The 27,014-nt window shown below is 41.1% G+C and overlaps 1 protein-coding gene across 3 annotated transcripts in view; it reads right to left on the reverse strand.

The window, feature by feature from the left end:
• The window catches only part of CAND3 (tobamovirus multiplication protein), a 94,673-nt gene that overhangs the window by 30,304 nt on the left and 37,355 nt on the right, over window positions 1-27,014 (reverse strand). For all 3 annotated transcript variants that reach the window (XM_010243018.3, XM_010243020.2, XM_088900950.1), the window contains 3 exons: window positions 19,789-19,822; window positions 17,752-17,838; window positions 17,578-17,629 (listed from right to left, as the gene is read on the reverse strand). In XM_010243018.3, coding sequence (XP_010241320.1) covers window positions 17,578-17,629; window positions 17,752-17,838; window positions 19,789-19,822 — 173 coding nt within the window. The remainder of the gene's footprint in view (window positions 1-17,577; window positions 17,630-17,751; window positions 17,839-19,788; window positions 19,823-27,014) is intronic.

Genomic DNA, 27,014 nt, shown 5'->3' on the forward strand with positions numbered 1-27,014 from the left:
TGTAAGTATCTCTTTCTCTTGTTTACTGGAACCTTCAGAAGCATCAGCCGAATCTGGAGAAGTAACTGGCACAGTGGGAGTCTCACTAGGTTGACCCGGAATGTTATAGCTAGTAGTAGTGGAAGGTGATGAAATGGGAACAAAAAGGAAGGGAGAATGAGAATCCTCTTCCAACCCACTACTCTCCCCCTGAAGAGGATTCTGAGAGGACTGGAAATAAGGTTGAGACTCAAAAAAGACTACATCTCTGGTGACAAATTTTTTCTTGGAGACAGGATCATAACACTTATACCCCTTTCGTGTAGGAGAGTACCCCAAAAATATCCCCTTTGTAGCTATTAGTGGTATTAGTGAAGGGGTATTTCGGTCTTTGTACTTGTTGAGAATGTTGATGTGTACTGTTATGTTAGTTCGAGTGCCTCTTACTTAAAGAAGGGCACTTAAGTCTTTTCCAATAAGTTAATAATATAATAACAGGTCTGGCCAAATCTAGGGAGAACTTTTTTCTCTAATTCGAACCAGCCTTTCTCTCTTTCCTCTCTTTTCTCTCTTCCTCTTTCCTCTCCTACTTCTTGCTGTTTACTTTACAGTCAACGAACAAGACAGAATTCTAGGGCAGGTCAAACTTTAACATGGTATCAGAGCGAGGTTCAACAAATCAAACTTGCTAGAATTTTGTCTTCTGCGAATTCGAATTAGGGTTTCTCTTGGGTTCTCAGCTGTGAGTTGGAGACTGGGAAAAGGGCTGAAAAGGAGTGATCGCCCTCTTCCCTAGGAGGTTCCTATGCCTCCGATTGTATCGTTGGTGATTGGTTGCTGTGGTTTCTAAGCCCTAGTTAGGGCTGGTATGTGTGGTGCAGTGGTGTCTCAGCCCTTCGTGTGGTTGGCCTTCAGGCGATGAGGTAAAGATTTTTTTTTATGCATATTATCTGTTATGGAATACATGAGAGGTGTAGTACAGTTCGCATGATGGGTTTTCAGATTGCAGTATGCTAGGGTTTATGCTAGGGTTTTTTTTCTGGTTTGTGTGTGATTCGAAGGGCAATAGTGTCTACTTAATGGTGTTGCAGTTTTCAGCATTTAATACTGCTGAAATCAGTGTGCAGACTTCGGTGAGTAGGGTTTGTGGTGTTGCAGTTCTCAGCATTTAATACTGCTGAAACCAGTGTGCAGATTTCGGTGAGTAGGGCTTGTGGTGTTGCAGTTCTCAGCATTTATTACTGCTGAAATCAGTGTGCAGATTTCGGTGAAGTGTCTGTGTGTAGTGTGCAGTGTGTAGTGCTCAAAATTCAGTGATAAGGGAGTTCGGCAATGGCAGATAATAGTGATAGTAAACCTAGTGTCATGATATCTACTGACTACCTGAATGTCCAAATTACCTCCATTAAACTGAATGGAGAGAATTATGTCCCTTGGGCCAAGTCTGTAGAGGTTTTTCTGAAGGCGAAGAAGAAAGTGAAGCATATAAGAGAGGAGAAACCCCCCGCTAATTCTCAGGAGTATGAAGACTGGGAACAGGAAGATGCACAGATCATTACATGGTTGTGGAACAGTATGGAACCCAAAATCAATGTGAACTTCATGTTTCTTGACACGGCCAAAGAGGTGTGGGATCATGCCAAGAAACTATATTCAGGTCAGGATAATACCACTAGGGTATATCAACTGTATCAGGAATACTTCAATCTGTAACAGGGAAATCAGAGCCTTGAGGAGTACTATGCTAGTGTGAGGAATATCCGTAACGAGTTAAATGTCTATCATCCTCTCACTTCTGATGTCAAAGTTCAACAGCAACAGCGAGAGCAGCTTGATGTGACACGGTTTCTGGTGGGGCTGAAGTCTGAGTATGAACCAGTACGAGCCCAGATACTAGGGGGATCTGCTCTTCCAGCTTTAGAGGTGTTTGCTCGTCTTCGGAGGGCTTCCATTGGATCTATGGATTCTAATGTCTCCGATAAATCAGCATTCGCAGTGTCAAGAGGCCGAGGTGGCAGAAGTGGGACTCGAGGAACCCAGCCTGGCAGGAGTGGTAGTGGTGGATCTACACATATCCGTGGTGGTGGTCGTACTGGAGGCAGAGATTCAGGGGGAGCTCGTGGTAGAGGACGTGGCTCGGGTCCACGGAAGTGTACTCACTGTGGTTTGGGTGGACATACCATTAACTACTGCTATGACTTACATGGTCCTCCCTCGACGTGGGCCAACCATGCCATGACTAGTGACACCAGTTTCAGCCCTACACAGGAGAAACGGTCAGCTGACCCGATGCCTTCTACTCCCTCAGATGGTCCAGGCAAGGAGATGGTGAGTGTTCCTCGGAATGAGTATGAGAGGTTTGTTCAATCCAAGTCGCAGCAAAACACAGCTTCCTTTGCACACTCAGGTATGGCTTGTTTGGCATCCACACCCAACCCCTAGATTATTGACTCTAGAGCCTCCGATCACATGACGGGAACTCCAGGTGTGTTTTCATCTCTCACTCATTGCTCAACATCACAATCTGTTACCCTTGCTAATGGCTCCACATCATCTATATGTGGTGTTGGTAATGTTGACCTAGACCCTGTATCCCTATCCTCTGTTTTATATGTACCTAAGCTTCCATTTAATCTTATGTCTGTTAGTAAGCTGACCAAGTCCCTTAAGTGCTCCATCACTTTTTACCCTTCTATGTGTGTTTTTCAAGATCTCAAGACGGGGATGAAGATTGGTGGAGGGCATGAAGCCAGTGGACTGTATTATCTTGATGGTGGTGGACGAACGTCAACGGCCCTTCAGTCATCCATTTCTCCTCTCCAATGGCATTGTAGATTTGGTCATCCTTCGCTGAAAGTGTTGCAGTCCTTAGTCCCTTCATTGAGTCAACTTTCTGTTTTAGATTGTGAGTCATGTCAATTTGGGAAACACCATCGTATTCCCTTTGTCCTAGGGTCGATAACCGTGTGTCGAGTCTTTTTTCTTTAATTCATTTAGATGTTTGGGGTCCTTATAAAGTGATGTCATATAATGGATACCGATATTTTGTTATTTTTGTTGATGACTGTTCAAGAATGACGTGGCTCTATTTAATGAAAGAAAGAAGTGAATTATTTGCCATCTTCCAGAAATTTTATGCTGAGATCCGCAATCAATTTGGCGTTCACATCAAAATTTTCCGTTCTGATAATGGTCGTGAATACTTGTCTTCATCTTTTCAAGAATACTTGGACCAACATGGCATTATACACCAAACTTCATGTACCTACACTCCGCAACAAAATGGGGTTGCTGAGAGAAAGAACCGCCATCTTGTAGAAACGGCACGCTCCCTCATGCACCACATGAATGTTCCCAAAATCTTTTGGAGCGATGCAATGCTCACCTCTTGTTTCTTAATTAATCAGATGCCCACGTCTATCCTTGATGGTCGTTCTCCTTTTAGTGTCTTATTTCCCAACATGTCTCCGTTTCCGCTTTCTCCTCGGGTATTTGGGTGTGTCTGCTTCGTTCATAATCTAGGTCCCGGGACTGACAAGTTAGATGCACGTTCCCTGAAGTGTATCTTCCTTGGCTATTCCCGAACTCAGAAAGGGTACAAGTGTTATCATCCCAGTTCTCGTCGTTCCTTGGTATGTGCTGATGTTACATTCTTCGAGTCTACTCCGTTCTTCGTGGGGTCCGGTGCTGCTGCTTCCTCCACATCACCACCTCCTCTTCCTCTTCCTGTGGTTAATCCACTTCCTCTGGTTCCAGTCATGCCTACGTCCTTGCCTCCGGTGCCACCGTCGGTTGATCGTCCACCCATCCGTCACGTGTATACACATCGCCCGCGTGTACCGGCTGCAGCTCCTCCAACTTCATCACCATCGACAGATCCAACTCCAGCTCCGACACCAGCCTCCGACCTAGATCTTCCTATTGCCTTCCGGAAAGGTAAACGTACTTGCACCCTTCACCCTATTTCCAATTTTGTTTCACTTACCCACCTCTCCGCCTCCCATCGCTAGTTCATCTCTTTGTTATCCTCCGTGGTTGTTCCTAAGGATGTCCAGGAAGCCCTTACCTCTCCAGAGTGGTGTCGTGCTATGGAAGAAGAGCTCTCTACTCTGCATCATAATCACACTTGGGATCTCACCGCTCTCTCTCCTGGGAAGCAAGCTGTCGGTTGTAAGTGGGTGTATAGTGTTAAGTACTTGTCAGTTCGTGTCATCATCTCCCTTGCAGCTATGTATGCTTGGCCTCTCCATTAGCTAGATATCAAAAATGCTTTTTTGCATGGTGATTTGTTCGAGGAGGTCTACATGGAGCAACCACCAGGGTTTGTTGCTCAGGGGGAGGATGGTAAGGTATGCAGACTTAAGAAGGCTATTTATGGACTTAAACAGTCCCCTCGAGCATGGTTTGGTAGGTTCAGTGAGGTGGTCAAGAAGTTTGGAATGAAACAGTGCCATGTTGATCACTCTGTCTTCAGTTTTGACTCGTCGGCAGGCAAAATAATATTGGTGGTGTATGTGGATGATATCGTTGTGACTGGGAATGATAAAATGGGCATTGACAGATTGAAGGCATTCCTACAGGAACACTTTCAGACAAAGGACCTTGGCAAGTAGAAATACTTTTTGGGCATAGAGGTAGCAAGATCTAAGCATGGCATTAATTTGTGTTAGAGGAAATATGTGCTTGATTTACTGGAAGAAACAGGGTTGTTGGGTACTAAACCGGATGAGACACCTATGGAAACAAATATGAGGCTCAGCAGTGATATAGGTGAAGTATTTGAAGACCCTGGCAGATACCGACGACTTGTAGGCAAACTAAACTATCTAACCATTATTCGGCCAGATATTTCATTTGCAGTTAGTGTGGTGAGTCAGTTCATGCAGAAACCTTTGGTCCCACATTGGAATGCAGTGCTAAGGATTGTGAGGTATCTGAAAGGAGCTCCTGGTCGTGGTTTGCTGTATAGGAGTGGTGGAAAACTGGTAGTAGAAGGATACACCGATGCTGATTGGGCAGGTTCTATGTCTGATAGACGATCTACCACAGGCTATTACACCTTTCTGGGGGGTAACCTGGTAACGTGGAAAAGTAAGAAGCAAATAGTTGTGGCAAGAAGCAGTGCAGAAGCAGAATATAGGGCCATGGCACATACTGCTTGTGAATTAGTGTGGCTGAGGAACCTTCTACAGGAGATAGGATATGACATCAGTACTCCAATGAAGCTCTATTGTGACAATCAGGCAGCGGTTCATATCTCTTCCAATCCGGTGTTTCATGAAAGAACCAAGCACATCGAAATTGACTGTCATTTTGTGAGAGAGAAGGTGCTGAATGGGGTGATAGAAACTGCATATGTTAGTACGGAAAACCAGTGGGCAGACTTGTTTACAAAAGGTTTGAGTCGGGGGAGAGTGGACTACATATGTAACAAGTTGGGATTATATGATATATACTCACCAGCTTGAGGGGGAGTGTTGGTGGTGTTAGTGAAGGGGTATTTCGGTCTTTGTACTTGTTGAGAATGTTGATGTGTACTGTTATGTTAGTTCGAGTGCCTCTTACTTAAAGAAGAGCACTTAAGTCTTTTCCAATAAGTTAATAATATAATAACAGGTCTGGCCGAATCTAGGGAGAACTTTTTTCTCTAATTCGAACCAGCCTTTCTCTCTTTCCTCTCTTTTCTCTCTTCCTCTTTCCTCTCCCACTTCTTGCTGTTTACTTTACAGTCAACAAACAAGACAGAATTCTAGGGTAGGTCAAACTTTAACAGTAGCTTTAGGATCCAGCTTAGTTTTCTTTGGATCCTTCACATGTATGAAGCATGTACAGCCAAAAACCCGTGGGGGAAGAGGAAACTCTGGAAGAGTGGGACACAAAACAGAGAAAGGGGTCTTCATACCCAGTACCTTAGATGGCATCCGATTTATCAGGTATGATGCAGTGAGAACAGCTTGAGACCAATATTGCTTGGGCACATTGTGCTGGACAAGAAGGGTTCGAGCTGTCTCCAGTAGGTGCCTGTTCTTGCGCTCAGCAACCCCATTTTGCTGAGGGGTGTAAGCACATGATAATTGATGTAACATGCCTACATCTTCCATGAATGAGTTCAGGGATCTTTCAAAGTATTCAGCTGCATTGTCTGAACGGAATTGCTTGATCTTTTTATCAAATTGTGTTTCAACCATCTTGCAAAACATCATAGTTATCCGGGGAACTTCATCACATCCTTTCAACAGATAAATCCAAGTGCACCGAGAATAATGGTCAATAAAACTGATAAAGTAACGGAAGCCATCAATGGAAACAATGGGTGAAGGACCCCAAACATCAAAATGAATCAAATCAAAAGGGGCTTGAACTTCATTACTAGAAATTGGATACATTGATCTACATTGTTTTGACATTTGACACACATCACAAATTAAATTCTGACTCGGAATGCCCTTACATAGTTCGGGAAACAACATTGCTAAAGAAGAAAAGGACAAATGACCTAGCCTAGCATGCCACAAGTGCAGCCTAGCTATTGACTCCACACTTTCCGGACTAGTAGTAGAAGCTTGCAAGGCTGAGCTGACATCTTCATCAAAATAGTAGAGGCCCCCATACTCATGACCACTCCCAATCGTTCTCCTAGTCAATCTGTCCTGGAAGACACAATGAGAAGGAAAGAAAGTTATACTGCAGTTCAAATTTTTTGTAAGCTTTGAAACAGACAACAGATTTGAGTAAGACGAGGAACATGTAGGACTGATTTAAGTGAGAGGTCCTTGCTTAGGTCAACCACCCCCTTTCCAGAGATGGTGGAGAGGGACCCATCAGCTACTCTCATCTTATCCTGGCCAGACAACAAATGATATGTAGAGAATAAGGAGGACATATGTGTCATATGGTCAGTGGCTCTGGAATCAATCACCCAAGAGGTGGAATTAATGGAACTAGTCGCACTAAATGCGGAGGTTGTACCTGATTTGGCAAGAGAGGTGGAAGCTAAAGGATTGTTCTTCAGACGGGCTAATGCTCGGCTGAGAACCTCTACCTCACTAGCTGTGAAGCCCGAAGTACTTGGTTCAGAGGAGTCGGCAGCCTGCCTTGTGGTGGAAGAGGACACTGTTTGAGTACTCTGTGAGTTGTCACTACTGTTGTTGGTGGCAAGATTCCCACTTGCTGTGTGACCCTTATGTTGCCTTTTGTCCTTTCTCAGAGCAGCTGGCTTCAGATGAGGGTACAAGACCCAACATTTCTCCTTTGTGTGTTTCTCACCACCGCAATGGGTACACTTGAGGGACTTCTTGTCTGAAAATCTATTCCGCTTAGTGGAGACTAAGGCTGAATGTTCTCCAGGTAGTTCTGTTGACTGTGTCTGGGAGTCAACTTGCATCTCCTTTCTCCTTACTTCTTCATTCCTCACCAGGTAGTAGACATGGTGAAGCTCAAGTAATTCATCTCTCCCTAGAATCTGTGACCTTATACCTTCATATACAGGGTCAAGACCCGCCAGAAACTTGAAGGCTCTGCCCTCCTCAATCTACTTGTCATGCCTCCCTTTATCATTGGCATTTTCCCAATCCAAAATCAAGTGGTGGTCGAGCTCTTCCCAGAGGCCTTCCAGAGTTGCAAAGTAGGTTGCCACGGACATGTCTCCTTGCCTTAGGGCTGCAATGTCTTGATTCAGCCTGTAGATTCTAGCATTGTTCTTTTTTTGGCCGTATGTCTTAGATACTTTCTCCCAAATTTTAGCGGCTGTAGGGAAGTGATGAACAGTTCTGGCCACCCTAGGAGTCATGGAGGCCAGCAACCAAGACATGACTGTGGCATTTTCCTTGCGCCACATGGTGTATTCAGGACTGCCAATTTCTGGTTGTTTCTTGTCTCCATCCAGATAGCCTGTGAGATCGCGAGAGGTAATGAATAGCATTGCTAAGACAGACCACTCTCTGAAGTTATACTCATCTAGCAGCACACTTGTAATTTGCAAGCTGTGCAGATTAGGGTTTTCCAGGTTTGAGGACCTTGTAACAGGTCTGTTATCTCTAGAGGAAACTTCACCGGATAGTGAGGACATCCTGACTTCAGTCCAAGAGTTGTTCATAGTGCTGTAGGTGGTTCTGTTTAGGACTGGCCGAAGTGGTCACAGTGTTCACAGTGCTGGTAGAAGTGTTCACAGTTCGGGTACTGTGCAGTGCTGTTTAGGACTGGCCGAAGTAGCAAGTAAGGGGCTGTAACTGAACCAGTTCACAATGCTGGTAAAGGTTTAAGGCTGTAACTGAACCAGTTCACAGTGCTAGTAACTGAAGTTACTTCAGTTAGGGCTTGTTCTGCGACCTAAAGTAATTGTGCAGTGCAGTAACTGAAGTTCACCAAGTAGGGTTGATAACCGACCTTAAGAAAATCTGTAACTGAAGTTACCACAGTTCTGCGCAAGTCTTGCTGGGGCACGAAGCTGCAACTGTAGAGAAGGCTAAGTCTTTACCACTTGTTCTGCGCAAGTCTTGCTGGAGCACGAAGCTGCAACTATAGAGGACGCTCTCCCCCTTTCGGCTAGTGCTAGGACTGCTGAAATCAGTCCTCAACTAGGTTTGTCTTATACAGACCTCTCTTAGTAGCCCAATAGCTACTACTTGCTGAGAAAAAAAAAAACTAGTAGGACATCTACTTCTGGGTCTTACTTCCCTTGAGTCCTACAACCAAGAGAAACCCTAGGTTCGAACTTGCTTTACTCTCTTACACTCCTAGGTATTTACTGCAGCAACCCAGAAAAGGAAGAGAGAAGATGAAAAGACAGCAAGAGAAGAGAGTGCGCCTACTGAAACCAAGAAGGAGCTAATGCTCTGATACCATGTAATCTGAAGAGCTATACTCGAAGTAGCAAAGAAGAGAAGAGAACCACAGAACTGAAGAGAATGTCGAACTGTACTAGCCAGTCGACCAGTCTTTTATTTATAGATGGATGTAGTACAAGGTACAAGAAATTACTGGGATACCCCTGATTAGTGATGGGACACCCAGATGACTTAAATCATTAAACAGGATTAGGCCCATTAACACAGGCCCAGTTACAAGATAAGTTAGACATAAGACTGGGTTAATAAGAACTCTTATCAGCCGAACATCACTCTAACATTCTAACACTATGAGAACATTTCACCCTCATTTCGTGCTTTCCTTACCTCTATTGACAGTGTCCCTATCACCAAGAATGTGGCAAAAGCTCTTTCAATACCTGAATGGACAAATTCCATGAAGGAAGAAATTAATGCCCTTCATAAAAATGGCACATGGGAACTTGTTGATCCTCCTAAGGGAAAGGTTCCAATTGGATGTAAATGGGTGTTCACTGTCAAGCATAGGGCTGATAGAACGGTGGAGAGGTATAAAGCTCGCTTAGTGGCAAAGCGGTTTACTCAAGTGTACGGAGTTGATTATGCAGAAACTTTTGCCCCTGTTGCCAAGATGAACTCCATTAGAGTTCTTTTCTCTCTTGCTGCTAATCTGGATTGGGATCTACATCAGCTTGACATCAAGAATGCATTCTTGAATGGTGACCTTGAAGAGGAAGTTTACATGATTCAACCCCCTGGTTTTCTGACTCAAGGCAATGAACAGAAAGTGTGCAAGTTGAAGAAGTCTTTATACGGGCTGAAACAATCACCAAGAGCTTGGTTCAGCAAATTCCATGTTGCGGTTCAGCAGAAAGGATACAAGCAATGTCAATCAGATCACACACTGTTTGTGAAAAGAGGAAAAGGTAAAATTGCTGCCTTAATAGTATATGTGGATGACATAATTGTTATTGGTGACTGGAAGGATGAAATTCAGAGGTTGAAGTTTTTTCTTGCCACTCGGTTTGAAGTAAATGATCTAGGACCTGCCAGATACTTCCTTGGAATTGAAGTTGCCCGATCAAAAAGGGGTATCTTCATTTATCAAAGGAAATATGTCCTAGATTTACTTCAGGACATTGGAAAGATGGGGGTGAAGCCCATTGACTCTCCCATTGACCCCAACCATAAATTAGGTGACAGCCAAGGTGAACCTCTCAAGGATGTGAAACAGTTTCAGAGGCTTGTAGGGAGATTGTTATACCTTTCTATGACTCGTCCAGACATTGCATATGCTGTTGGTGTCCTCAATCAGTTCATGCATGCACCTAGGTCCTCTCATCTTGAAGCAGCAGAGAGAATCTTCCGATATCTAAAGAAGTTTCCAGGTGCTGGCTTGTTATTTCAAAGGCATGAGCATTTGAAAGTTGAAGTTTATACAGATGTAGATTGGGCTAGATCTCAAAGTGACAGAAAGTCTACTAGTGGCTACTGCACCTTTATAGGAGGGAACCTTGTTACATGGAGGAGTAAAAAGCAAAACGTGGTGGCTAGATCCAGTGCTGAAGCTGAATATCGTGCTATGGCCCATGGAGTAGCTGAAGGTATGTGGATAAAGAATCTGTTGAGTGAGTTGGGTTTCCCAATGGACAAACCTATGACTCTATTCTGTGATAACAAAGCAGCTATAAGCATTGTTGCCAATCCAGTGCTACATGATAGAACAAAACACATCGAAAGTGACAAGCATTTTAGCTGAGAGAAAGTCATCACAGGCGAAGTATGTACTCCCTATGTCAGCTCTGAGAACCAACTTGCAGACATCTTTACAAAAGGGCTATACCATTCCAAACATCATGATCTCTGTGACAAGTTGGGCATGATTGATATCTATGCTCCAACTTGAGGGGGGAGTTTTGACAGATGTTGTTGTACACAGGTTTAGTACCGCAAGGGTACTGTTGTAATTTCCCCATATTTTATGTTGTACGACCAGACTAGTATAAATAATAACTACTACACACGCCTACAGTACTTTTTTGGGGCTTTCAGTCCTCTCACCTCTCCTCTCTTCTCTTCCTCTCTTCCTCCTCTCTTCTCTTGCTCTTGCTCAACAACTCACATCAAAATATTCCTATCTGACAATGCTAAGGAATATTTTGAGAAGGATCTTACCTCCTACCTTGATAGATTTGGAGTAGTCCATCAAAGCTCTTGTGCACGTACTCAGAAAGGAAAAATAGACATCATGGAAGTTGTAAAGAATATTCTTTTTGCTACCCATGTTCTAGTGAGACTTCGGGATGACACAATTTTAACAACCACCTATCTTATTAACTGTATGCCTTCTCAAGTCTTGTGGTTAAAGTCTCCTTTTGGTGTCATCTTTGCTAGTGCTAGTGTTTTCTCCATTCCTCTATGTGTCTTTCGTTGCACTTGCTATGTCCATATTCCCAATTCCTAGAAACATAAGTTTGAACCCAAGGCTCAAAAGTGTATCTTCCTTGGTTATGCCTCCACACAAAAAAGGTCTACTGTTTTGATCCCATTAGTGGCACCCGGTTTGTGTCCATAGGTGTCACCTTTGCAGAGTCGGTTCCCTTTTATAGTCATTCTTCTAAGGGGGAGAGTCCTATAGAACTGTTTTCTTCACCCCTTCCTTTATCGCTCCAATTGAGTCTTGTGTTGAGTCCTCCACAGTTACTTCCATTCCTATGGAGGGCTCCTCTCCTTCAGGGTCTCCCATTCCTGCTCCTCTTGCTAGTCCTCCAGATTTTACCATTCATCCGATTCTCCAAAGGTGGTACCAACGGAAAAGACTAAGAAATCCAAGGCTTGTTCCCACATCTCCAATTGAGTCTCAGATGCTTCAAATCACTAAAGAGAGGGCAGGTCTGACATCTCCACCACCAGCACCATCTTTTCCATACCTTGACCTTCTTATTACTCTAAGGAAAGGTAAGAGGAAATGTACAGCTCATTGTATTTCCAAATACCTTTCTTTTAGCTTGTTGTCCCCATCCTACTATCCTTTCTAGCCTCCATTTGCTCTCAACCCATCCCAAAGTCAGTGATTGAAGCCTTAGCCAAACCAGAGTGGACGAATGGCATGAGGACTAAAATAGAAGCACTTCATAAAAATAATACTTGGGATATTATTCACTTACCAGTTGGGAAGGAACCCGTTGGGTGCAAGTGGGTTTACATTATCAAGTATCATGCTGATGGGACCATTCAGAGATATAAGGCACATCTCATTGCCAAGGGATATACCCAGGTGTATGGGATAGATTATAGTGAGACTTGTCTTGTTGCTAAGATGACTTCTGTGAGAAATCTTTTATCTTTAGCAATAAGCTATGATTGGCCTCTTTATCAGTTTGATGTTAAGAATGCATTCCTGAATGGTGATCTCATTGAAGAGGTATATATGTCCCTTACCCCTGGTATATATGGTAAGGAGATGCAAGGAAATGTGTGCAGATTGAAGAAATCACTTTATGGCTTGAAACAATCTCAACATGCTTGGTTTGATAGGTTTAGGGCAGCCGTTTTGCGGTTTGGATACACTCAGGCTCAATCAAATCATACCCTCTTTGTTAAGATGAGAAACAATCTGGTCACATTTGTTATTGCTTATGTGGATGATATTGTTGTTGCTGGCAGTGATACATAAGAAGTTAGTGATCTCAAGAAGTTCCTCAATTCTAAATTTGAGATCAAAGACTTAAGGGTGTTCTAGTATTTTCTAGGCATTAAAGTTGCTAGATCCAAAGAGGTTATCTTTATTTCTCGGTGGAAGTATGTGCTAGATCTTCACACTGAGACTAGGAAACTTGGTGCTAAATCTGCCTCCACTCCTATTGATGTGAATTATAAACTCTCAACTAATGATGGAGAGTTTTTAGCTAACAGGGGAGTAATTCAAAGATTATTGAGGGAAACTTCTTTACCTATGTATGACTTGTCCAGATATTTCATATGCTGTGAATGTAATCAGCCAGTTCATGCATGCTCACTCCTAGAGACACATATGGCTGTTGTAGAAAGGGTACTATCCTATCTTAAAGGAACTCCTGAGAAGGGTATATTATTTGCTAAACATGGTCATATGAAGGTGGAAGCATATAGAGATGTTGATTAGGCATGTAATGTTGATGACAGGAGGTCCACATCAGGCTATTGTGCTATGGTAGCTAGGAATATTGTTTCCTAGAGGAGTAAAAAGCAGTCAATGGTTGCTAGACTTTAGTTGAAGCAAAGTACAGGGCTATGGCCCATAGGGTTTCTAAGTTGTTATGGCTTAGATCTCTCCTTGAGATGGGTGTTGTGTGTGACAAGCCACTGATGTTATATTGTGATAACAAGCTGCTATTAACATTTCTACAACCCAGTTCAGCATGATAAAACTAAGCACATTGAAGTAGACAAACACTTTATACGGGAGAGGGTGGCTTTAGGAGAGGTTTGCCTTCCTTACATTGCACCAGAGGAGCAGCTAGCAAATTTTCTAACTAAAGGAGTTTCAAAAGCAAAGCTTCAATATTATGTAAGCAAGTTGGGCATGATTGACATCTATGCTCAGCTTGAGGGGGAGTGTAGTGAGAACGGGCCGAGTGGGCCTTAACTTCTTTATTTACTTAAGTAATGTTGTGTTTTGTGTTCTTTTAGTTATTGGGCCTTAGTTATGAGCCTCTTTTAAGTTCCTTCACCAAGACCAACATCTACTAAAACAGCAATCCTTAATTCATCATTAACATTGAACTTCCGGTTCCCTTTTCCTCCAATCTTCAAAAACTCCTGCAGGTCTCACAGATCTCCTTCCACCCCTCACCAAAAAATAAAATCATAAAGAGTTGTGTATCTCCTTTTTAAGTTTTCCCGTCTTTGTGCATTGTAACTTCTTTCCATTTCTACTTCCGTCTTTCTCCAACCTACATTTATTTTTTACCGTAAAGATCCTTCCACAAAAAGAGAAAACCACTCTATTTTTTTATAAGTAAAAATTCATTAAAAATCAAATGGGGTAGTACAATCTGATAGCTGACAAGTCATCACCCTAATGCACTGCAATCAGAAAATCAGAATGAGTTTTCCACATTACATAATTGAATACCCAGAACCTCACTTAACTTAATCCCCAGATCCTCCTTATCAGCTTGCCTAAATTCTGGGAGGACCAAGACCCAGTCTCCCACAGATCTGCTAACACCAGCTACCATCCAAACCCTACAGCAAGCTCTGCCCTCACAGTTCTTCTGTTACTCTCCTTCCATATGTTCCGAACTATAGCAAGAGGGATGCAGATCCAATTCAGTTTCGCCTTATTACTTCCGACCAACTTAGGCCGCGAAGCAAAGATATCTGCAACCTAAAACTGGGTGGTATCCAAAAAACCCCAAACATAGTAGTAAATATTCGCCACATGAAGCTAGCAACCTTGCAGGTGATAAATAGATGATTGACATTTTCCTCCTGCACTTCACATTCCAAATGTGTTTCTTGTAAACAACATCAGGGTTGTGATTTCTCAGAAATTTTTTTACCATCTCCCTTCTTCTTCCATCCCTCAAGCCTCTCACTTTCCAAGAAATCAACTTCCCTCCCAACCAAGAACACCATCACCATGTTTGTTTCTCTGACCTTTAGTGTTAACTTTCCATTTAAATTGGGACTCTTAATGACAAACCTCTTTGCTTTGATATGCAAACTCTTCTTCATGTTATTTTATCAAAACCTCAATCTTCCATGAATTAACCTTCTCCCAACTTGTATAAATTGTAAGGTTTATGAATCAAATCATAGGATTCAAACAGAAACTGTAAGATTTTTGAAGAAAAGGATTCAAACATAACATCGAAATAGAAATCCTCGGGATTCACAATTCAAATCATGAAGCATATCATTAATTGTATGGTTTTGACAACATTAATATAAGCATTACCATGCCTACAAGCGAATAAAGAAAAGTAAAAAACAAACAAACAATAGAAAAATGTAGTAATATCAACATATAATTGAATGGAGGGGATTTTTATAATTCTACCAAATATTAAGTATGACCAGTGCAATAAAATATCCTAACCAATAGACTCATTTTTCCCTAAGTTTTTTCATGTTCTCTACTTTCTTCTTCTCTCCTTTACTTCTTTCCCAGTTGTGTGCAGCTCCTGATTTCTAGCAAAAATAATCCATGATTAAGTCCAAGTTGAAGGTGCAGGATTTCCAGATTGGAAGGAAAAGGAAGTAGCCAAAAAATGTATTACTAGTACTAACAAGAGATGTTGCAAATTATGAGGCCCAGATACTGATATGGGCATGGAGATGGATACAGGAAATGGAAATACAACTCCATTCCAAAAATTCCTAGACACAGATCCGAGTACAGCTATCCTATGTAACATGTTTTTCTTTGAAGGATAAAATAAAAAAATTTATTAAAGAGAAAAGAAAAGAAATACATCAGAAAGGTGATAAGGAGGCATCACCAGGAGAAGAATAACAGCCTCAAGGCCCCCCAAACAAACCCTCTAACCTCACACTTTACAAATATTAGATTACCCCACCCATTCCAAGCAAATATCAAAGCAAAGCCCCAAGAAAACCCAACAATACAAAGGCCCTCAACCCAAGATCTGAACCAAATCAAAAACCCCTCCTCGCAGCCCAACCAAGACTTCAGTCTTCATCTTGAGCAAATCTTCCTAGATTGAAAATTCCTCATCCCATGACTTAGCTCCTTCCCGATAGGCTTTATTCAACTTCTCTTCCTTTTTTTTCTTTCGAATTCCTCAAAAGCCCTTCTGGCAAACTCCTCACCACCCCAAAAGCACAGACCCAGGCTTTTACCAATGGTAACCTCTCTTTCTACTATTTTCTGGATATTCACTCCACCTGAAACCCCGTTATTTTCATCATTATTTTGCTGCAACTAGTTCATATCAGGCTCAGAATCCACAACACTTAATTTGTTTCCCTGTTGTTCCTTCTCCGAAAGGGAAAACAAAGGCTGAACTTGCATCAATGTCCCCCTATAATCAGAGACAAGTGTCATGATTCCTCTCAATCTTTTCCTCCTATAGACCCATTTATAATTTTTTGTAGGTCTTGGCCCTGCCAAGCCGAGTTTTAGCTTAGAGAATATCTTTGTGACATGCACAATATTATGATTTCTAGAGCTATGCGGTTTCCTACTGACTATCCCGATGATCTATTCCCCTTCTTTCTCTTCAGTGTTGCTCCTTCAGCCCAAGTCAACACCCAACCTTACAATCCTCACCTCTTCAAAATGCAAAACAATCTCGGCGAAGTTGTCAACCTGAACACCGGTGGCTTTCCTAACACCTGAGGCTTCCTTGCCTACAATCTCATCTTTACTCGCAACCTTAACACCGCCACTGCCACTCCTTTTTCCATCCTTCTCCTCCCCCTTTCCAGCTTCTCTGAACCAACTGCACCATCCTTGTGCAAAGTCAAAAACCCTGATCTTTCACTGCCACAACGAGCTGTAGCTGAAACACCAGGCTCGGAGGAGGCGTGCTATCACCAAAGAAGGTGTGCAATTGTCAAAACTCTCTTCTGGATCGCCAACAACCCTCTTCTTGCCACTTTTATCAAACTTTGTAATCACCCATATCCATCTTTCACCCTTTCTATCTCTAAACTCCGTCAAGGTGCTCCTACATACAGTTCTGCTTTTTAAACTTGGTCTGTTGAGCCCTAGAAGCACTCCTCTACTAGATTTCTTAGCTTTGCTTTCCTGTCTTCCACTGTGCCCATAGCCGTTGAGATCTTGAGCTCCATTCGAAAGTCTTTTTGGATGAGCCGAACACTTCAGCCGTTCATGCTGACCAGAGGTAGAAGATGATCTCTCTACTTGAGTCATGTAATGATCTAAGAAGTCACCTGACCATCTTGCAAGAAGGCCCCTTGGTTGAAAGTGATTGAGGGCAGAACCTTTTTAAGCCTCAAAGAGAAGACCTTGGCAATGATCTTATAGATGCTGGTTACAAAACTGATGGGTCTAAAATCCTTTGGGTGACAGGCTCCATCTTTTTGGGAATCAATGCTAAAAATGTTGCATTCACCCCTAAGTTAATAACACTCCTACCAAAGAATTCGATGAAAACATCAAAGAGGTCCATTTTTTACAATCTTCCTAACAATCCTGGTAAAAAAGACATGGTAAAACTATCAGGTCCTGGTGCCTTGGGTCTATTCATAGAAAAAACAGCCTCCTTAATCTCTTCCAACCCAACTTTTTTCTATGTGATCCCTGAACTCCTAACTCAAGCATGGCCAATCCAACCCTTACACACTTAGACTCCCAATTAAAAGCCATCTAAAAATAGACTTGAAATGGTCCACAAAGGCCTTCAGCATCTCCTCCTGTTGATTAATCACAACTTCAATATCCAATCTTGAGATAAAGTTCTTCCTTCTATCATTGGCCACAACATAAAAAACCTAGTGTTCCCATATAATCTCTTAAAACATGAATCAGTAATCATTTCTCAAAATAAATACCATTTTACATATTTTACAAGTGTTAATGCTATATAGTACATGTAGAAGTACCGATGCATTATCCAGTATTGTATTCCAACACTCATAAAATAGGCATGCACATGTATCCAGGTATCATAGGATGCAAAGCCTAACAAGGGAATAGAAAATATCAGGTGTATGATACCAAGAAACAAGTTCCAATCATGACAAGTTACTAAAACAGAAACCTCAGCATTTTACAAGTAGTAACAAGTAGAGAACATACCAGAAAGATAATAATAGAAGAAATGCTGCTAGAAAAAGAATGCTAGGAAAGGCTGCAATAGAAAAATATATATCATTGAGAGCTCTGGCAGTACATGCTGATCTATATATTGACCCAACTATAGCAGGTTGTAGATGATTTCAAGCGTCAACATATCAGAGCACAACAACATACCCATAAGTATAAACCCACAAGCATGTGACCAGCACAACCATCCCTTGCAAGTAGCAACAAGGGTCGATATAAAGTAAACAAAGTAACCTGCCCAAGGTGAAACTAATTTAAGCAATCTCATAATTAAACTAAAGATGAAAAGGAAGTAGACAATGGATGTTAGACATCTATTAACCATCCAATCGTGGGTCGCAAGGAAGTATACTTTGTTAGACATCAGAAACTTAAAGTATCAAAATGATCACGAAAAGAAATAAGAAAAGATATGCATCACAGTTCACACAATATGATGAACCAATTAGACACAGAAGGATATATGAATTTTGGACTAAACTGAAAGAATTTAAAGATGAAAAATCAGAAATGAAAGATGAAAAACAAATGGCTAGACTATATGATAGTAATGATGAACAGAGATTTCAGCGGCCAGAGATTAGAAGAAAGACAAATAAAGAAAGAAGAGTTTCTGTAATAGAGAGAAAACAGAAAGCTTAAAAAAATAAGAAAAGATGGAGAATTACCAGGAGGAAGAGCTTCCACAATCAAAATTAACATTATTTAATACGTCAAATCAGACTCCTAGTTTTAATTACAATAATTCTATTTATATACTCAAATTATAAGGTCAGATCAACTTCTTTAGAATCCAAACACAATTTGAGAACTGCTAAACAAGAAATTCTAATTGGAATAGGTCTAAGACTACCCTGTATATAACCCATACAAACATTCATATAGTAACTCATAATTCCTACTACAACTCCAAAATCAAGATCAAAAATACCATCAGTTTTTCAATGTTATCAATCACCAATTCAATGGAACTACTCTTTCTAGATTCATGTTGCCAGCCTCATTTATGTGGGAAAGGTATAGATGAACATCACATCCACACATCCGCAGATGCACATTTTTACAAATGTAAGGTCATTATCCAAAGTTGGTCTCAACTGTCTGTGGTCTTGGGAGTGGTGGACTGGATACAGAGATTTTACAAATGTAAGGTCACATCCACACAAAGTAGCTGCTCTCAAACTCAAACCCATGTTCTCACACTTGTCATCCTGAGATTTTACCATTACAGCAAGCAATGACCCTTACATATTTTTACAAAATAGTGAGGATAATTCCACATGGAATGTATAGCATCTTTACTGGTGGAAATATCATGCTTCGGAAGAGCATGAGAACTCTCTAATGCTTGAGAAAGAAATTCCAAAATGGCATTTGACATATACCACTTCTAATATTGGTTGATATGTACAGTATAGTACTAAGTTTTAAATGGTCCATTAGAAGACATAGCTCTTGATAGTGTAATGATGGAACAAGTTCATGTAGCTTAACCCAAATAGTTGGGATATGGCTTTAGCTGTGTGGTTTAGTTGAGTATTATGTCAGATGATGAACCTTATATCATGAGTACCATGGAGGAACAATGAATATAACTTTGAAACATACTTCAGCAATCAAGAGAAACAGTTGACCTTTTCCTGCTATGAGATATTCAGCATTACTTATCTTCAGATGGAGATGATCAGATGATAGAACATCTATATAAGGAAAACATCCATGATCCACCCTTAGCCAGATACCTGAAAATGTTACTCAGTTGGGCTGTTTGGGTGATTGTAATAACCCATTCTTTGCAATGTTTGGGGTTTTTCTGTTCTTGAAGTTAACAAAAGTTATCATTCATTGATGCTAATGAAATATATATACATATATATATATATATTACCAAGTCCTAAGAATGTGATTGCAGAAAACAATGCATATCTTTATCTGCTTTTTGCATCAGAACACACAAGCCACACAAGCCCTATTTACCTGAACAGGGAAATTTCACAGATAATCTACAAAAGGTTAATTGCTCCAAAATGGAGCACTTAAAGTCCATAAGAACCTACTATAATGATATAACTAGAATGACATATTCATATTCGAGTTTGAGCAAATAATGCTTAAACAATGGCCAAGTTTAAGTTCAATAGACCCCACACCAAAAGCTCCTTTAAAGTTCGATAAGGATCTTACCTAGGTTGGCTGAGCCAATCATGAGATGGAATACCTGCAATTTAACATTACTTGCATCAAACACCGCATCTCTTGGATTAAATGATATAAAATGAAGAATCAAGAAGAACCATTATAGCACTTACAACTAAAATCAAATGGTGATATATATTTATGCTTATATGTTGATCTCTCTATTCAACAGGTAATCACCCCATACCAAGGCCTGTCTGCAAGCACCCTCGCTGGCTAATTACAGATCTAAAAGGGAAGCCCAGTGCACAAGGCTCCCGCCAATGCAGGGTCGGGGGAGGGACAGATGTACACAGCCTTAACCCTGCACATACAGAGAGGCTGTTTCCAAGATTTGAACCCTGGTCACCCAGGTCACCAAGGCCTGTCCAGAACATATCTGCACCCAAAACTGAGTACTGATGCCTTGCCCTTGGGCCGGATCCATTCAATTATAACAAACACTCAACCCAAGCCTGCCCAAGTTGCAATGTTACAAAATTCCATGCATTGAGACATTGGGAATTGAGTGAGGAGAGGAGGAACATCGTTTCCTTGTCATGTACATTCTATTTGGGAAGTGCTTAGGTGCTATCTCTATTCTCTACCCTTGTACTACCTATTCTTTTTCTCATAAATGAATAAATAATGCTTTATTTATTACCAATCAAAAAATCAAATAAAATAAATCTGTTTATGGCACTTGGAGTGGCTATAGAAGGATTTATGAAATTTATTGTGATAACAAAGTTGCAATTAATAGTGCTCATAATCCATATAGCATGAATGGAGTAAGCAAGTGAAAGCAATGTTTTAAAATGAGGAGGCATGACTCAAGGCACTCAACTATCCTAAGGCATAAGGAATAAAGCAGAACAGAAAAATGTGGAAGCCTCCCAAGTATGGATTTTTTTTAATTAAAAGTAAATAAATATAGTAAATATCCCAAAAAAATAGAAAACTAATAAATCATCCATAATTATAAAAGTATCATCAGCCATCAATACATTACTTGCAAAGTTGCAATCAAAATTTCTGAATTAGCAATTAACTTAACTTGCATAGAATTAACATAAAGAAGTCTGTCATCTCAAATTTAAATGAATGTAAAGCATTTTTTATAAGTAAAAATTCATTAAAATTTCATTAAATCAGTAAGGATAAGTAATTGTTACAAGCTTCATATAGGGAGGCATGAGGTGCACCCTCACTCTTAAAGAAAAAGCAGCACAAGAATTACAAATGAGCCCAAAACAACTGAACCCTAATTACCCCTTGCTTAGCTAAGGAATCAGCCAAAGCATTAGCCTCCCTCCCCACCCATTGTATAATCAAACTCATCTGTTGTGTTAACCATCTGAACTTCTTTATTTCATCACGATAACACCATATCACTGAATGAATCTGGATCTTCTAGCCAACCCACCACCACCTTGGAGTCCCCTTAGTAGGAATCTGCTGAATTAAAAAAATATGAAAAAAGTAGTTTCTTGAAAAGAGAAGGAAGAGAGAAGGAGAAGGGAAGAAGAGAAGTTGAAACGAAAAGAGAGCAATAATCTTGCCGCCCCCTTCACTTATTATTTATACTAAAATAAAAGAACAGTACAAAGACAACTATGCCCTTATAGGGCGGCAAAACGTAAAACATAATATATAACACTCAAAAAACATAATAAAATTGGACTCACATAACTACTGTGGTACCCACCTCCTATCTAACAACTAACATAAAACATCTACTCAGAAAAACACCATAAAACTAATAAATCTTCAACACTCCCCCTCAAATTGGGAGTAAATGTCACACATTCCCATCTTGCATAGATCATGTTCAAGCTTGTTCCTTGCCACCCTTTTAGTGAGAACATCAGCCAGCTACAACTCAGAAGAGACATATGGCAAACAAGCTTCCCTGATTGTTACCCTTTCTCTTATAAAGTGTCTATCAACTTCAATGTGTTTTGTCCTATCATGCTGAATTGGATTGTGGGCAATATTGATTGCAGCTTGATTGTCAAAGTATAACATCATAGGTTCCACTACTTTCACCCCAATCTCACTCAAAAGAGATCTAACCCAAAGAAGTTCTGAGACACCATGAACCATGGATCTACACTAAACCTCTGCACTTGACCTTGCCACAACCGCTTGCATCTTACTCTTCCAGGAGATCAAGTTTCCACCTACAAAGGTACACACTCCTGATGTAGACCTCCTGTCATCTAAGCATCCTGCCCAATTTGCATTTGTATATGATTCTAGCTTCAAATTCTTAGGATTTGAGAAAAGAATACCTCTGTCAGGGTGCTTTTTCAGATATGCAAGTATTCTCTCAATAGCTTCCCAGTACTGAACCCGAGGTGCATGCATGTACTAACTCACAACACTGACATCATAAGAAATATTTGGTCGTGTAATACACAAATACAGCAGTCGGCCCACCATTCTTTGATATCTCCCCACATCCTTTACCAATTTACCATCCACACCAATAATTCTATGATTTGGATCAATAGGATTGTCTGCTGGCTTGGTCCCCAGCTTCCCAGTCTCTCGCAGTAGGTCAAGTACATACTTTCTCTGTGAAATGAAGATCCCATGCTTGAATCTTGTAACTTCAATCCCTAAGACGTATTTGAGCTCACCAAGATCTTTGATCTCAAATTCTTGCTGCAATGATTTTTTGAGATCATCAATCTCCTCCAGATCATTTCCTATCACCACTATATCATCCACATACAAAACCAGAATTGACACCAGAGCATATCTCCTCTTCACAAAGAGGGTGTGATCCAGACTGTGTTTGTGTGTATCCAAAACGGATGAGTGCCCCTCTGAACCTGTCAAACCAAGCCCGAGGTGACTGTTTCAGTCCATACAAAGATTTTCTGAGTCTGCACACCTTTCCTTTACCAACATTTTCATAAAATCCTTCTGGAATGTCCATATATACCTCCTCTTGTAAATTACCATTGAGGAAAGCATTTTTGACATCAAGCTGGAACAAGGGCCATGAATAGGTGGCTGCTAGAGATAAAAGGATACGAACTGAACTCATCTTAACTACTAGTGCAAAGGTTTCCAGATAATCAACACCATAGGTCTAAGTATACCCTTTTGCTACCAACCTTGCCTTGTACCTCTCTATCTTGCCATCGGCCTTATACTTCACTGTGAATACCCATCGACATCCGACTGTCTCCTTGTCTGGGGGGAGATCAACTATTTCCCAAGTTTGGTTTTTGACCAAAGCATCCATCTCATCTTGCATGGTTGTTTTCCACTTAGGTTTGGAGAGAGCCTCAGTAACATTCCTGGGTATAGACACAGAATCCAAGGAAGAAATCAAAGCACGGTAGGAGGGTGATAAGGCACTGTAGGAAAGATGGTGTGAAATGCAGTGGGTTGTACACTTTCTCTTCCCCTTATGAAGTGCAATGGGAAGATCAAGGTCAGTGGGATCAGTTGCAACAATGGTGTTAGGGATAGAAACATTATCATTAGAAAACATAATAGGCTCAGGCTCAAGAGGAATACCTGGAATTGTATCTGCGAAATCTGGAGTTTCAGAAGGACTGACAGAGATTGGTGTGGGTTGAGGATGTTTGGAGTCAACCATCATCTGTCGGCGCAGGTGGCTCAGGTAATGAAACTGGAAGTGCAGGTGCTGGCTGAATTGATGGTGCAGGTGGTGGCTGAACTGATGGAGGCACCACAGAAACAGGAAGAGGAACAGATTGTGAGTTCTTCTCCCCAAAACTCTCCCCATGAGGAGAACCACTTGAGAAAAAGAATGTGGATTCAAAAAAGGTAACATCCATAGTGACAAATCTGCTCCTCGACACAGGGTCATAACAGCAATACCCCCTTTTTTCTAAGCATACCCAAGAAAAACACATTTCTTGGCCTTAGGATCCAATTTCTTGCGATGAGGGCCAAGAATGTGAACAAAAGAAACACAACCAAAAACCCTCAAAGGTATATGAAATATCTCTCCATCTGGAAAAAGAAGGCTAAATGGCACCTTAAACCCCAAAGTCCGTGAAGAAACACGGTTAATCACATGTACGGATGTAAGAACTGCATCTCCCCAGAACTGCACAGGAATTGAAACACACACCATAAGACTCCTTGCCACCTCCACAATGTGTGTTTTTCCTCCCAACAACTCCATTCTATTCCGGTGTATATGCACAACTGCTCTGATAAACTACACTATATTCTAAGAGATACATTAGGTCCTTATCAAAGTACTCTCTGGCATTATCTAATCTAAAAGCCTTAGTTCTCACTCCAAATTGTGTGAGAACCATCTGGTGAAATTGTCGTACTAAGTTAGGAACCTCATCACGTGATCTCATCAAATATATCCAAGAATATCGTGTATAATCATCCACAAACAAGAGAAAGTAACGGAATCCTCCCATGGAAGGGATTTGATATGGCCCTCATACATCAGTGTGAACAATATTAAAAACAGAAATACTACTTTCTTTACTCGGTTTAAAAGACTGTCTACAATGCTTTCCTAACCGACAACTCTCACACTCCAAAGTAGATAATTGAACAGACTCAAACAACTTTGGGTAAAGACATTTCAAACAACTAAAAGAAAGATGTCTCAAGCGATTGGGCCAAAGCATAATCTGGTTCACTGACTCTGACCCACTACTACAGCTGCTGCTAACATGATGGCCCTGATGTCTCGGAATATCATCCAGAAGGTAGACTCCATTCAGCTCACAACCACTCCCAATCATCTTCTTTGACTCCAAATCCTGCAAAACACAATTACCAGGAAGAAAGGTCACAGAACAATTCAAATTTTTTGTCAAAGAACTAACAGACAGTAGGTTGGTATGAAGTCTAAGGACATGTAAAACAAAAGCCAGAGTCATATCATTGGTCACTCTAACTGTCCCCTTCCCAGCAATGGGCATATGTGAACCATCTGTTGTAGAGACTGTCTCTACCAGAGCACAATTGATAGGAACTGGAAATGGTAAGGGCATTAGTCATATGCTCAGATGCTCTTGAGTCTATAATGCAGGGAAGTCCCTCCTTACCTGAAGTGGATGCAAGATCTGTAGTTGCATATGAACTACCTGTATGTGCAAAGGAAGTGGTGAAGTTGGCTCCTACATTCTGTTGTCCGTATGGAAGGCTAGAGCTGGCTGAATCTTTCTTACTCATAAGCTGTCCAAACCTCTCAAATTCTGTTCTCACTGCTGCTACTGCAATGGATTCCTAATCAGTTTGGGAGAGAGGGGCTGAAGAGTCTCCTGTAGTGGCTCCATTTGCATTTCCCTTATTGTTTCTTATCCGAGCAGGCAAAAGATTTGGATGAAGTTTCCAACAAGTGTCCCTGGTATGCTTAGGCTTCTTGCAATAATCACACACCAAGTCCTTCTTATCTTCCCTTCTAGTCTCACTACTCCCCCTATCTCCATTCGGCTTAGGTTTTGTTGTACCAACCATAGCCGACTGGTCAATCCCAGGCTGTCTCAGCATTACATTCCTCCTACTCTCCTCTCCAGAGACAAAAGCATAGGCCTGAGACAGTGTGACACCCTCCCTAGAAAGAATATGTTGCCTAGCAATGTCAAATTCAGGGTTCAGCCCTGCCAAGAACTCAAAAACCCTATTCCTCTCTACCAGTCTGTGATAAGTTGCTACATCATTTACACTTTCCCATACCACAATTTCTAAGTGATCTATTTCCTGCCATAGGGTTTTCAGCATGGAGAAATGCACAGCAAGAGGTTTTTCTCCCTGTTTAATACTTATCACTTGATTTCTTAACTGATAGGCTCTGGCTTCATTTTGCTTCTGAGAGTAGGTTTCAGTCACTCCATCCCAAATCTCCTTAGTAGTATTAGCCCATAGGAAATTTTTTGCAATATGAGGTAACATAGAATTACACAGCCAGGACATTACCATGTAATTCTCCTACACCCATCGAGAAGAGTCTGTATCGGGTTTCTTCTCCTCCCCAGTGAGATACCCTAATTTTCCACGGGCACCAATAGCCATCTTAGTTGATTGTGCCCACTCCAAATAATTTGTACAATCAAGTTTACTGTAGTAATGATCCTGAACCCAAAAATATCACTACTACCTCCAACACCCAGTCCCACAGTACCGGTAGATTTCATCTCGGTATTCCAACTCTCCATCTTACTTCAAATAGTTCAACAGTAAGAAAGAAATAGATTGGAGACCTTCAAAAAATAATTTAGTATTACACACACAGAAACCAACCCTTTCAAAAGATGAAAACCCTAGATGGAGGGAAATCTCTCTCCTCCCCACGCCTCCCAACAGAGAGAAAAGTGAATCGATCACTCCGAGAGGCTTAGAAAATTCCAGAAACCAAACCGCCCTCTTCAGAAAATCAATAGAAAACTAACAATACCTGGGCACCCAAGATCAGATAAAAAACAAAGAGTTCAACTTTTCTGGGACTCTTACCCGTACTCCAGTTGTTCCTGATTTTGATGCCGAACAGAAGATCACCTTCCTGATGTCTAGATCTTACCAAAAACTGCAAGAAGTGGGCAGTCTATAGTAGATCGATCAGCCCTTTACTACTTCATGCAGTCGGCTGATCTAGGGCTGCATGAGAATGCTTCAAGAAACCCTAGCCGATGCTCTGATACCAAGTAGGAATCTGCTGAATTAAAAAATATGAAAGAATGTAGTTTCTTGAAGAGAGAAGGAAGAGTGAAGGAGAAGAAGAGAAGAAGAGAAGTTGAAAAGAAAAGAGAGCAATAATCTGGCCGCCCCCTTCACTTATTATTTATATTAAAATAATAGAACAGTACAAAGACAACTATGCCCTTACAGGGCGGCAAAACATAAAACAGCATATATAACACTCAAAAAACATAATAAAATTTGGACTCACATAACTACTGTGGTCCCCACCTCCTATCTAACAACTAACATAAAACATCTACTCAGAAAAACATCATAAAACTAATTAATCTTCAACACCCTTCAATCACCAGGTTCTCCAAGTTCATCTCTTTTGCAATTTGAACACCTTGTAGAACTGAATACAGTTCAACCTTTACAGAGTCTCCATTCCCCATAGGTCCTGAATAAAGTGCTACCATATTCCCTTCCTTATCTCTTGTGACTCCTCCAATTCCAGAAGGACCTAGGTTGCCTTGACAGCTCCCATCAAAATTTAATTTCAAAAACATTCAAAGGGAGGTACCCGTATCAACTTT

This window comes from Nelumbo nucifera, chromosome 3, assembly GCF_055504915.1.
Source record: "Nelumbo nucifera cultivar China Antique chromosome 3, China Antique-T2T, whole genome shotgun sequence".
Classification (NCBI taxonomy): domain Eukaryota; kingdom Viridiplantae; phylum Streptophyta; class Magnoliopsida; order Proteales; family Nelumbonaceae; genus Nelumbo; species Nelumbo nucifera.